This window comes from Cololabis saira, chromosome 12, assembly GCF_033807715.1.
Source record: "Cololabis saira isolate AMF1-May2022 chromosome 12, fColSai1.1, whole genome shotgun sequence".
NCBI lineage: Eukaryota > Metazoa > Chordata > Actinopteri > Beloniformes > Belonidae > Cololabis > Cololabis saira.
Genome location: NC_084598.1, coordinates 25,946,927 through 25,959,626, shown reverse-complemented (window position 1 = coordinate 25,959,626; position 12,700 = coordinate 25,946,927). Strand labels below are relative to the sequence as shown.

Sequence of the window (12,700 nt, the reverse complement as noted above, 5' to 3'; positions counted from 1 at the left end):
GAAACAGGTGAAAATGGTCAAATAACAAGTTATTTTTCTGGTAATGACTCTTGTTTTAAGTGTAATGAGATTTTTTGACTAAAAATTAGACATTTTAACTAGAAATAAGACAAATATTCCTGGTAAGATTTTGAGTTTTTGCAGTGAGCGAGACTGCATTTGAAAAAGTTCCAACTTTCTTGACCACACAGATCAGCTACATAGCAGACTTCTGTGATGAGTATTTGCTGGACGTGTTGATTGATACTCTAGTTAAGTTCTGTGACTCGTAACCTTGCCATACCTTAGCTTCCACTGAATTGACGCCACTGGTTTAAGAACTTTAAGAATTGCAGCTACATAATAACCCCGCAGAAGTCCACAGTAAATGCTTCGCGACATATCTTGTGTGGCGTACGCGAATAAAGGCTGATTTATGGTTCCGCGTTACACCAACGCAGAACCTACGCCGTAGGTATCGCGGCGACACACACCGTAGTTTGCGCGTCGCCGCGTACCCTACGCCGTAGCCTAACGCGGAACCATAATTTAGGTTTAAATAACTAGCGGGGAGGGACCAATCACGAAGCAGCTGCTGAGACCGGGCTGAAAACCTGCTGCGGAGTTCAGGAGGCAGCATGAAAAGGAAAGAGAGGAAGGGCTTGACTGAAAAAGGTCTTCTTGTCACACTTGCACAATCACTCAAACTGTTTGTGCGTGAACGATGAGGGTGAGAAACACTGTGGTGCGCGTGAAAGTGAGTGAGAGAGAGAGAGCGTCAGAGATGAGTTCCTCTCCACCCACATCTATCCATGGCCAATGTGAGGGGGAGGTGAAACAGTTTATAGCTTAAGGTGCCATTAAGTCACATTATTTTACCGTCTCAGTCAGGATAAGAGGCTAGTCAACACAGCTCTACATAAGGTAAAACTATTTTCTATTCAATGCATTAAACTTTGTCCTCTTCGTTTGACCAAAGCAGTAGAGGGAGTTTTATTATCATTATTTTTATTTTATGTTAGTCCTTTGGAGCTGCGAGCTGTTCACAATCTCTCTCTGTTGGATTATTTCAGTTAGTTATTTTTATTGTCCACCGACCTACCCCTCAGGCCGTGAACGTGTCGTAACTTTTGCCGCGTTCCATTTGTCCTCGGAAGTGGGGATTTCCCAGTTCCCAGTTGGATTTTTCAACTGGAACGCCCTTCGAAGTGGGATTTCCCACTGGGAAAGTGGGAGAGTCTTCACCACCCCCGAGTTCAGATTCCAAGATGGCTGCCCGCGGTTGTAAACAGTAGAAGAGAGCTCTGTAAAAATTCGTAGCACTTCATTCTAGTTTTGGTCACACTAAATCAGTCGTATACAAGTATTGTTCGGCATATATATGCTGCTATAGTGTAATTTACATTTTTCATGTGGTATATGCGAACTACAATCTTGTTTTCCTACTTTGTAACTGGAACGCTGATAACTCGGCTGTGACGTCATTCCTAGTTCCCAGTTCCGACTTCCGAGGTAAATGGAACGCAGCATTTGACCCCCTCCTCCTCTTTGTGTTGACGCGTGTAAAACAAACTCGCACCGAAGCGATGAAATGACACGGCAACAATAGCGAGTGGACAAAATCGGATTTGAAATGAGATGGTAAAGAGCAGATTTATTGAATTATTGCAGCAGACTGCCGTGGCAGGAGCTGGTGATTCACTGGCAGATCCCACAGCGAAAGAATTTCAAGGTGCCGTGGAAAAAGGGTGACACATGCGAGGAAAATTGAGGAGAGACGCGCTCTGCTTTTTAAACTCTTGCTAAACTGGCCCAGTCATTTCGGAGGGGTCAGTGGATGTGAAAGTCCCCGGTGAGAAAAAAGAAAAAGAGGAGTTCACATTTCAGCTTTTGAAAAAGGGGAAAACAAAAGTGGAAGTTAAGGAGTGAAAAGAGCTTTGGTTCTGAGAATGCAAAAAGGGCTCTGATATTTGCATTTTAGTTTCATTGTAGTGTACTTATTTTAGCAGACTTAAATAATTAAGGGGTTTCTCAAGGGCTCTCACGTGAACATGTATTAAAACAGCTTGTAACTCTTGTGTACCTCTTAAAGCTTTCCAAGAGCAGGCCACAGCATGCCATGCATGTCTTTGTTAGTTTCAGACTTGCCAGACAATAAAAATAGCATTCAGTAAAATCAAACCCGACAGCCGCATTGCAACACATTTTCTTGAGAAGTGGTGAGGTGCTACTTTTGCTGCATTGCTGCTGGAAATGAAGATAAGCTCTTCAGTGCATCAGTATGTTTGAGAATAATTGGATAAAAACCACCTGTTGTCTTCAGAGCAACTATCCCCACAGAGTTTTATGCCCTGTGGTTCATCCTATTTTTAGGGCTGCTGAGATGTTGTGAGAACTATTTTTGCGCCTCTTGCAATTCTGCAGTGTAACTGGTGCTGCAGGCAACACATGCCAGCTGCCTTTTCAGTTGTCTGTCCGTTCAGGAAGGCTCAGAAGACGGTGACAAGTTTGAAGAGATGTGTTAAAATTAGATGACTGTGCTCTCTGTGGCAGGAGGAAGTTCATGCAACCGATGGCAGTTAAAGTGTGAAAGTGTGTATGTAGTTGTGCGTCTGTCTGTACATGTGACCCTGCGATAGACTGGTGACCTGTCCAAAGTGTAACCCCTGCCTGTAATGAGCTGGGATAGGCTCCAGCAGACCCCCGTGACCCTGCAAAGGATAAGACGGGTATAGAAACTGGATGAATGTATTTGTGCTTGGTACGCAGTGGATCAAAGGCCTCAACTTTTATTAGTACCCAAATCACAGTGTGCCTCTGTGTGACTCAACAACAGGAACAAAACATGGATTGTGTTTTTTACTGTTGTGATATGATTGTGTGTTTTACTTCATACAGAATTCTACCCTGCTGGTGCAATCATGTCTTCTCATGTGAAACTCAAGAAGGAGAGGGTGGGTGTGGTGGACTATGATGTGCAAATTAAAGGTAAAATGACTGGTAAAATGCGTTGTTTCATGGAGTTGATCTTGTAAAATCTGTTTCTCAGCAAGTAAGTTGCACTTTTTCTCTCTTAGAGGTGCGTTGCCAGCTCATAGACCAACTAAAGGTGTTGGATCTGCAACTTGAGGTGAAATCTCAACAGCTGCAAGACCTAACGGACTACCTGCGGCGACGTGGCGAGATTGAAACAGAGTACGCCCGTTCACTGGAAAAACTTGCCGAAAGGTTTACGTCAAGAATTAAGAGGTATTATCAGTCCTGTATGATTGTGAAATGGATATCGCTTCATCCTACGTTGCTAAGCGACACCTGTCTTCCTATGTTTAGGAAAGACCCTGGCACTCACTCCGTCTCCCAAGTCTGGCTGACTCTGCTGGTCCAGACTCGCCAGGAAAGTAAGGACCACAGCAGATTGGGTGAAAGCTACAGCAACCTTCTCACTCAGCCGCTCAACCACTGTCTGGAGTTCACGCAACGCCTTGCTAAGAAGGTACTAATACAACCACTGATTCACCAGTTAAAACAACAGCGACCTAGAGCTTATGTATTTGGGACAAGTCTCAGTATAACTCTTTTGACATTGAAAGCATCATGACTTGGGTTGTTCAGTTTGTATGTTTCCATCTGTTATATTTTGTCTCTGCTTTGTGTTTTCTAGAGTAAAGACATCTGTACTCAGCTACAAGATGGGCTCCTCAAGGTTACCACAGAGCTGCAGACCGTGAGTGTGAAACCATCACCTCAACCCATTTTCCGTTTTTTTTTTAACTTGCAAAACAAAGCATTGCTGTGAATGTCTTTGTGCAGGCATGGCGGACGTACTACCAGTACCACTCAGAGTATGAGAGTGCAGAAGGGAAGCTGAGGGAGGCAGAGAAACAGGAGGAGAAACACAAGCAGAGTGCTGCTAAGAAACTGGAGAGGTTGATAGAAAAGGTGAACTAATACCTTTCATTTTTGTTTGCATGTACAGGACTCTCAGAAAATTAGAATATTGTGATTTTCTTTAATGCAATTACAAAAACAAAAATGTCATACATTCTGGATTCATTACAAATCAACTGAAATATTGCAAGCCTTTTATATTTTAATATTGCTGATCATGGCTTACAGCTTAAGAAAACTCAAATATCCTATATCAAAAATTATTTTGATTTAATTAATTAATCTTAAGCCATATGACATTTTTGTTTTTTTAATTGCATTAGAGAAAATAAAGAACTTTATCACAATATTCTAATTTTCTGAGACAGTCCTATATGTTAACGATGTAGCGCTTGGATTTCTTGCTGACACTGTTTATGGTTGATAGAGACAAATAAAAGTCCAAGACATATACCTAAAGTGCAGCAAGGCCCGAAATGACTATCTCCTAAACCTGGCTACAGCAAATTCCTCCATGAATAAGTACTACCTTGAGGATGTCTCCAGCCTTATAGATGTAAGTGGCTCATTTTTCAACCTTGTACTCTGTCTGCATGCCATTCCCTTTCAAAAGGCACAGACTATACAAGTCTCACCTGTAAAGGAAATGTCCTTTTTATCCTTTAGTGTGCAGATGTGGGCTACCACCTATCTTTGGGACGCGTAATGCAGGCCTATCTGTCTAGACGGTGGTGGGCACGGCAAAACTTGAGCACAGGTTTGCAAAAGGTCCAGGAGGCCGTATCTGGACTGGACCAGAGCCGGGACAGAGACAGACTCCTGCAGGACCACTACAATGCCTTCTCCATGCCAGTCCGCTTCCCCTATCAGCCCCACGAAGGGGACCAGGTATGTCATTTGAGAGGTGCGTGTGCGTGCGTGCGTGTGCGTGTGAGAGATTAATGCATCTATGCTTGTCTCTCAGGATTCTGAGGTCAGTGCAGCGGGTGAGATGAGGTCTGAGCTGGAGACCCGATTCAGACAGATACAAACCCGACTGAAAGCTGTTACCCAGGAAACGGAGGAGGTAAAATGCATTATACAATATGTAGCACCGTGTTGGGATGTTTTTAGCTTAGTTTTTTTTTTTTTTTTTGTAAATCTGTTTAATAATGTCTCTTAATCTAATTCTATTAAAGTAGAAAAGTTAATGAACTCATGGATGGGGAAGAGGTGAACATTATACAGAGGCATCTTCTTCAGAATTATGTATTTTAATGTTAAACAGTGCCCTATTTTCTTCAAGTTGTGCACCATGGCAGCAATTTTCGTTTTTTTTTTTTTTTTGGGTGACCTTTATGAAAGCTTTATGTTTAACACACGCATACTCTATGAAAATTCTGCTAATGTCAGACGGCTCAGGAGCAGCGTCTTCTATGAAGTAGTATAACTCTGTTTTATGTGAACTGAGCACTATAACTGCAGATTATTTGCATACATAAAGTGTATGTACTGGCACTGTAGTGGATCAAAAGGGAAGGAAAAAAAAGCCTTTTGTAAAGGCTAAGAAACAACCTAAAATGTTTAAGTGAGGAAATTATGACTTCCTTGTTTGTTTTTATTTTTTTAACTCTTGCTGTATAGTTTATGTATTCACAGTATGTGGCATCTTCCCCACTGTCATTCAGGCTTGTCAGAGCATGTCAGCTGCCGAGTCCTCCCTGCTGGAAGGGATTAGTGACGACGATCTTGAGCCGGGTGGTGGATGTGATTTGTCTCTAGAGGACAGCACTGAGAATCTGGCGGTCAAGCCCAGTGCGGCCCGACGCAGGGCCAACTTGGTGGAAGTAGAAAACCTCTACTTTTTTGTGAGGGTTTCTTTTATTTACACACTCTCTTAAAGCCAGTTCAGTTCACTTTTCAGGACTGTGTTAGATGATGTACGCTTTCATGTTGTTTTACAGAAGGTAAAAGAGTACCTTCTCGACAGTTCCTTGGTATCCAAGCTCCAAGCCAAACATGACCTGCTCAAAGTGGCTGTGGAAAAAGGTATCACTTCAGCATTTTTAACAATGATATACCACAAGGAAACCTCTGACTTAAGAAACCACTTTAGAATAAAATGCTGCACTTTGATGCCACACGGTTGTTCCTTTTTTATTTACCCCCTAATAAAGTATGTGATGTATTTCCTGTTTCGGATGGGCTAGTTCTCAGTCATATTTATTAAATTCCCCTTTCTTCCCTTCTAGCTGAATCATCAGATAGACAGCAGCCAAGGTATGACCACATCTGATTTGAACTATTCTCCTCATTGCCATAAAGCTGTGTGCAATTATGAGAAAAAGAGAAAAATATTTAACTTGCTGTGTAACGGCATGTTCTGCAGACACATTGGAATGTCGCTACGTATCAGGAAGACTCAATCGAGTGCCCATTTGTTGCCCAATCACAAGCTTTTCAATGTGGACATATTGTCCTTCATAGAGGTAGGCAGCGTCCTGATTACTGTAACAGTCCATTTGAACTTTTAATGTTTTGTTTCCATTGGACAGTTGGTATAATTTTTAACTTTCTTACCATTAGTCAGCTGTGTATTAAACAACCCATTCGTGCACTCAATCATTTGATTTGTTTTATTCAGGAATCAGGACAACAGATTCCAGTTGTTATGGAAAGTTGCATTCACTTTATCAACATCAATGGTAAGTTTTTTTTTTTTTTATATACTGACTTTACAGCTCATTTTTTTATTTGATTTTACATTGGTCTACAATAATACCACTTTATCTTGAACCTTAATCTTGAGAAACCTTCAGTGTTGATGCCAACATGCAATGTGTCTGTTACATAATTTTATGAATGATGAAAGCGACACATAACTTCAACATTTTCACAAAAGTGTCTGCAAATTATGATATAAGTTAAAGATGCCTCATAAAATGTTATACTGGGATTTGTTTTAATTTATGTAAGTGAATAAAAGGGCTCTCAACTGATGTTTGGTACTGAGAAATTATAACCTTTGGCCATCAGGTCTCCATCACGAAGGGATTTTCAGAGTGCCAGGATCTCAGACGGAGGTTAATAACTTGAAAGAAGCCTTTGAGCGAGGTACGTGGGTGTGTTAGTGGATGTGTGTGTCGCTGTCTCTTAGAATAATCTACACTTTTAATTCTGCTCACTATGGAGCATTAATAATGTGGGCCAGTGTGCCATTGGCTTCCCCTGCAGGAGAGGACCCCCTGGCTGAGCAGAGGTATGATATGGACTCTGTGGCTGGAGTGTTGAAGCTCTACTTCAGAGGTCTGCAGAATCCTCTCTTCCCTGTTGACAGCACTAATCAGCTCCTGGAGTACGCCCGTGAGTGTGTGGGTGGGTTGGGCACAGATCTGATGAGTGTTGCAAACCTGCAGCTTATGCTTCTTTCATCACCTTTCCTCAGAAATTAAGAACGAGGCAGAGCAGGCAGCTCAGCTCAAGATGGTCATCTGTTCATTTCCTGAACCCCTCATCGTTGTCATGAGATACCTTTTTGCATTCCTTCATCAGTGAGTATTTTGAAATCTTGACAATCAAAATTTTTACACAAGACAGCTGGTTAGACAAAATAGCTGTTGGTGTTGCTTTTTTTGTTTGTTTTTTTTTCCCCCAAGTATATTTTAAACATTTTCAGTGTATTTAATATGTCTGACTTTAAAGGGTTAAATATAGGGGTATTTTAAGATGAGTAATTTAGATTTATGTAGTGTACACTCCCAGGAAAAACTTTACTAACATTTGTCACTACAAATGGTTAGATGGAAAGATGAACTGTACTCCAAATTACATTCATTTAGAAATAAAACCATCTGCATGTTTGGTTACCCCAGAAATTTGGGCTTAAAATCTCCAATTTCGTTACGTTTTTAGCAAAGAATGGGTGAAGCAAGTGTCAAAACACAAACGTATACTAAGTCTTTAAACCCTGTACAAAGAAGAGGAAAAGAGGAAAGATGATGTTGAACAAGCAAAAAACACTGAGGAAGCCTTTTCAGCAGTTTGTTTTTAACCCTTAATGCTGACACATGAAACACTCAAAAAATATATTTTTTTTTATTTATTTATTTTCTATTTGAAGTGTTGATTTATATATTGAAGTGAATTCCTTTGGGAGGTTCCCTTAGGGAAATTGAACATTACATTAGGTATATGTTGTTTTTTTTGTGGTTTGTATTTATTTATTTATTTTTGTTTATTTTTGTCTGTTTTCTATAAAAACTTTATTTTTTTCTTCTTTTGGTTATCGGGGTGGGTCAGAGGTCTTTAAAAAAATGAATATATCAAAGATGATATGCCAAACATTAGGGTTAAGGAATGAGTCAGCAGGATCAGGGGCCTGTTTCACAAAGGAAGTTCAAGAAACTCTTGAAATCAACTAACTCTGAGTGAACTTAGTTTCAGGAAAAGGTGTTCAGAGTTAGTTCAGTCAACTCTTGAGTATGTTCACTCTTGAGTTATCGCGACTATAAAAAGCAGTCATCATTGGAGCTTCAATCACTTCAAATCGTTTTATTTCGGTAATTTTATTTCCCACAGTTCTGTATAATTCACTTTCTAACATTAATAACCCAATATATTTTGTGTGACGAATGGAAATACTGTGGATGATACTTGTCATGCACAGAACGATGAAATCATGTAGGCTAACTGACACAAAAAAGGACAAAACACACATAAAAAGACCCAATGCTTTTAAAAAACCATCAGAGTATCATGTTTACAATTCATGGCTGGTTTGATTTCATTAAACTGTCTTTTAAGATCATTAGTATACTCTCCTGATGCAAATGCGACATGTCATCATTGAGACTTGTCTAGAATGCGTAATGTATGATTGTCTGATTTGAATTGAACTAGTTTCAGCTTCATGACGGAGAGGAGACAAAGTAATTTGGGGTGTGCTGAAGTAAACTTCTTCTTGAGCTGGTTTAGTTCAGAGTCTGTTACTCTGCAGACAGACTTGACTATGAGTCACCTCGGTTTCTGAAATCAGCTCAACTCAACCCTTTTGGACAGAGTTAAATTACCTCTCTTTGAGAAATGGAAAACTCAGGTTCATCATACTAAGTTTTAGTACCCCCTTTGTGAAATGGACCCCTGGTTAACGACTAGAGGACCAGGGAATCTGGAGAATATTATTCTGTGAGGATAAAATCGTTCTTGGATCCTCAGCCCAAATCTAATCTACACACGTCTCCAGGAGTCTGAGTACAAGAGATTCATGTATTAACAACATAATTTGATCTGATGATGATGTTTTTTTTTTTACTGCAAACTTCTAAACCTTCTTGTTTTTTTTCCACTCTCCTCTCTGTTCCACACCTGCAGTGTGTCTCAGTACAGCGATGAGAACATGATGCAGCCTTACAATCTGGCCGTGTGTTTCGGCCCCAGCCTCATCGGAGGGATTCATGATGATGATGTTGTGACTCTGCAACCTCAGATCAACTCCCTGGTGAAGAGCATCATCATCCAGCATGAAAGCATCTTTCCCAGCCAGAATGAAGTGCAAGGACCAGTGTATGAGAAGTGCATGACGCTTGAAGAGGCTATTTGGTATGAAAAAAATTGTCTGAGCTTGTGTGAACATTCCACATGGAAAATGTGTATGTTGGAATGATAAGAGGGTGCTTTTTCCTCTTTTTTTTTTTTTTTTTTTAAGTGAGCCTATTATTGAGGAAGGAGAGGCAGAGTACAGTCTTAAAGATGGTAGGTTTATGTGCTGCAATTTGGTTTGGCTGAAATAAATAAATATACAAATAAAGAAGTGTGCTTTCAGAAACTGGCTCCTCGACAAATGGCCCAGGTGCGTCTGCATCTTCTGCACAAATAAAGGCAGAACGTTCCCGAGCCAACAGCTGCGGCAACGGTGAGAGCAGTAAGACGCCAGCAGGGGGCGGTTTTGCCTTGGCTGGAAAGATGACACTTCAGATACCAGTTGGACCACAATGCAGGCCAAGGAAGATCCACTCTCCCACTCGTATGAGCAAAGAGTAAGTAATAACACCAACTCTTTATCATGGAGGACTGAAACGTCTTCAGCTAAAAGGGAAAACAGAAATGGATAACTGTTATGTGCCATTTGGAAGACCTGGAGGTCTGAAGGAAGTGTTACATGATACTTAAACTAATGCTACCGCTCAGCTGGAGATGCTGATTTATGGATCAATAGCCTGCATTTTTAGAGTTTGTAATATATTGTGGTTTGTGATAAAACAGGATCCGTGTTATTCAGCTGGAACAGATTTTTTTTTTTTTTTTATTTATTTTTTTTAACTATTTGACATGTAGTTTGAGAGTCCAGGTCGATGTAGTGGGTTCATGTACTCTGGTGTAAATCAGCCGTGGTGAAGGAGACTGATCCCATCACACACTATCCCAGGAAAGTCCGACACTTGTCTAATAACACGGAAATGTGAAAGGAAAATTTAGAAATGTACAGGTCTGAGAAATGTGGTGAAAATAATGTATTTGTTCTCATTCTTTTGTGTGTGTGTGTGTGTGTGTGTGTGTGTGTGTGTGTGTGTGTGTGTGTGTGTGTGTGTGTGTGTGTGTGTGTGTGTGTGTGTGTGTGTGTGTGTGTGTGTGTGTGTGTGTGTGTGTGTGTGTGTGTGTGTGTGTGTGTGTGTGTGTGTGTGTGTGTGTGTGTGTTTTTATACGTATTAATAAAAAACTTGTCTGGGAAAGTAAATATGGCCAGAAATACAATGGTAAGTGACTTAAATTTGAAGCAAAGAGGATTCATTATCCTTATTAAATATTGTATTTATGCTTACATTCATTTAAACATTGTTTTGGCTGAATTCACCTGAAATTTTTATTCCATTTTAAAGAGCACTTTTTATTTTCTACTCTTTTTGAAGATAAGATAAATATGGTCTGTAGTCTGACCCTTTTTTACATTTATTTTTCTCCTGTGCAGATTTCAACACTCACCTTCTGAGGATGCAGAGCTTCACATAGACAAGGTCTGTCTTCATCATTGTCTTAAATAAAGCTTCTAGCAGTAATAAGGGACTGTTTCAAATCAGAATTGATGCTTCCTAAAATATTTTTCTCCTCTTGAACCTGCTATACTTATACATTTTTAAGTTACTAATGAGGGTTTTATTACTCTGTGGAGGGAAAGACATGTTCCTCATAAGGTGAGGTTGTATGGGTAGCGTATATAGAAATGATTGTTAATCTTTTATAACTGGTATTAGCAGAAGCTCATCAGCAGGGGAGAACAATGTTAGTTTTATCTTTTATCAATTTTCTCATTTCAGGATGTCTGCCGTCAGATGGAATCGGTCTTCAAGGAGCTCCTTTCACGGCAAGCAGTGCAGGATTTTTCCTCCGCACCTTCTGCCCAAGCCCCCCAGAAAAAGGGGAAGCGGGATGGACGAAAAGGAATAGGGGGCGGGCTTTTTAGGCCAACGGATCCGCTGGCCTGAGAGGAGTGGCAGCAGCACATGATTTAAGCCGAGAGATGATACTAATGCAAACTGAAGTCAAGTCTGCTGGGCTCTGACAGTAGTTTTCACCACATCTATTTCTAGAAAACTGAAATCACTGACCTTTACGCCCTTTCTCTGAGGCCCGTGTGTCGGGTTTAGGAGGATTTCTTCAGGAAGCTCACCGTCGTGGTTTTCTTTTAGTAAGGTGCTGAAACTGTGAAGTGCATAAAATGCACATCTGTATCTATACAGCAAAATGTGGTTATGCAATTTTGCCAACTGTTCTGAGTTTAAGCCAAATATTCCTATTTGATTTTTAGCAATTACGTAAAGATGCAGACATTCTCTGAATAATATCGCTGAAGACGACAGAGGCACAAAGGTGGTAAAGGAAACTGAATGCTTTGGCGTAAAGGAATTAATTATTTTTTAAAGGTTTCACACTTTGATTTGTCTATAAATAGATCATACAATATTTGCATATTTCCTCAGATTAAATGAGTTCAGGAAGATGTGCCCTTGTAATCCTTGCCAGATTCTGCAAAGTACTTTCCCATTAAAGTCTCACCAGTGGTGCAGCTGCCATGTCAAGTGCACACCTGCTGTCAGGAGTGAACTGACACTTTCATGTATGTATCACATGACCAGCCTGGTGATTTTTGGTCAACCTTTTCTTTCAGTTCAGACCGTGCATCCCCCTCCCACCTCTGTTCACGCATACAGAACGGCTTCAACACTGGTGTGTCGACAGGTTTTGGGTCTCTTTACAGCCCCCGATATTGTGACTTGGACCTAACAAACTGTTATTTAATCACTTTTTTTTTGTAATGTGATTTGTGTGCCTAGCATGACTACATTGCTGTTTTAGAAACTTTTTGTCCCCTGGCATCTTCCACAAAAATGCCTTTGTGTGGCCTTGTTTACAGCTTCACACAGATTATTTTTCAATTCAAACTTTTTTTTTGTCTTTCCTCTGCACAAAACTGTATATAGCTTATAGTATGCTGCTAACAAACAGTTAAAGTACCAATATACTGTATATCATTGCATTTTTAGGTCTTTAATTGCATTTTGTTCCTTTTGTTTTTTTTAAATGAGGATGCTTATTTGTAAAGATTTTTTTTAAATGTTTTCTAATGTCTGTCTGTATTTGTGGTTTTGCTTAAGTAAAGGATGTGAGTGGCTACTTCATACAGTAGTAGAGGTTTTGTTTTATTGCCATCACAAACAGGTTGTTAAATTCAGCTTATCAAAATAGCAGGATATAATCATATGCACAGATAAACACATTATCACACTTAAATGATTTAGGGACAGTCACGGCCGGGTAAATTGAATGGATACTCTGGACGGATGAAGGATCACCACCTTAA

The 12,700-nt window shown here is 40.2% G+C and overlaps 1 protein-coding gene across 2 annotated transcripts; it reads left to right on the top strand.

Moving 5' to 3' along the window:
- The first annotated feature begins 703 nt into the window (after window positions 1–703).
- Window positions 704–12,505, top strand: LOC133457211 (SLIT-ROBO Rho GTPase-activating protein 3-like). Of its 2 annotated transcripts, XM_061736212.1 has the most exons (22): window positions 710–903; window positions 2,878–2,967; window positions 3,057–3,228; window positions 3,310–3,472; window positions 3,641–3,703; window positions 3,790–3,918; window positions 4,295–4,423; window positions 4,534–4,755; window positions 4,832–4,933; window positions 5,535–5,714; window positions 5,811–5,895; window positions 6,099–6,126; window positions 6,236–6,335; window positions 6,491–6,551; window positions 6,883–6,960; window positions 7,081–7,209; window positions 7,292–7,397; window positions 9,217–9,444; window positions 9,551–9,597; window positions 9,668–9,881; window positions 10,811–10,856; window positions 11,157–12,505. In XM_061736212.1, the coding sequence occupies exons 2-22, from the start codon at window positions 2,901–2,903 to the stop codon at window positions 11,322–11,324; spliced, it is 2,517 nt and encodes an 838-aa protein (XP_061592196.1). In that variant the 5' UTR covers window positions 710–903; window positions 2,878–2,900; the 3' UTR covers window positions 11,325–12,505. The 2 variants fall into 2 exon arrangements, with proteins under 2 accessions (XP_061592197.1, XP_061592196.1); XM_061736213.1 differs by lacking the exons at window positions 10,811–10,856; window positions 11,157–12,505 and having other exon boundaries at window positions 704–903; window positions 9,657–9,862.
- Window positions 12,506–12,700: the final 195 nt, after the last annotated feature.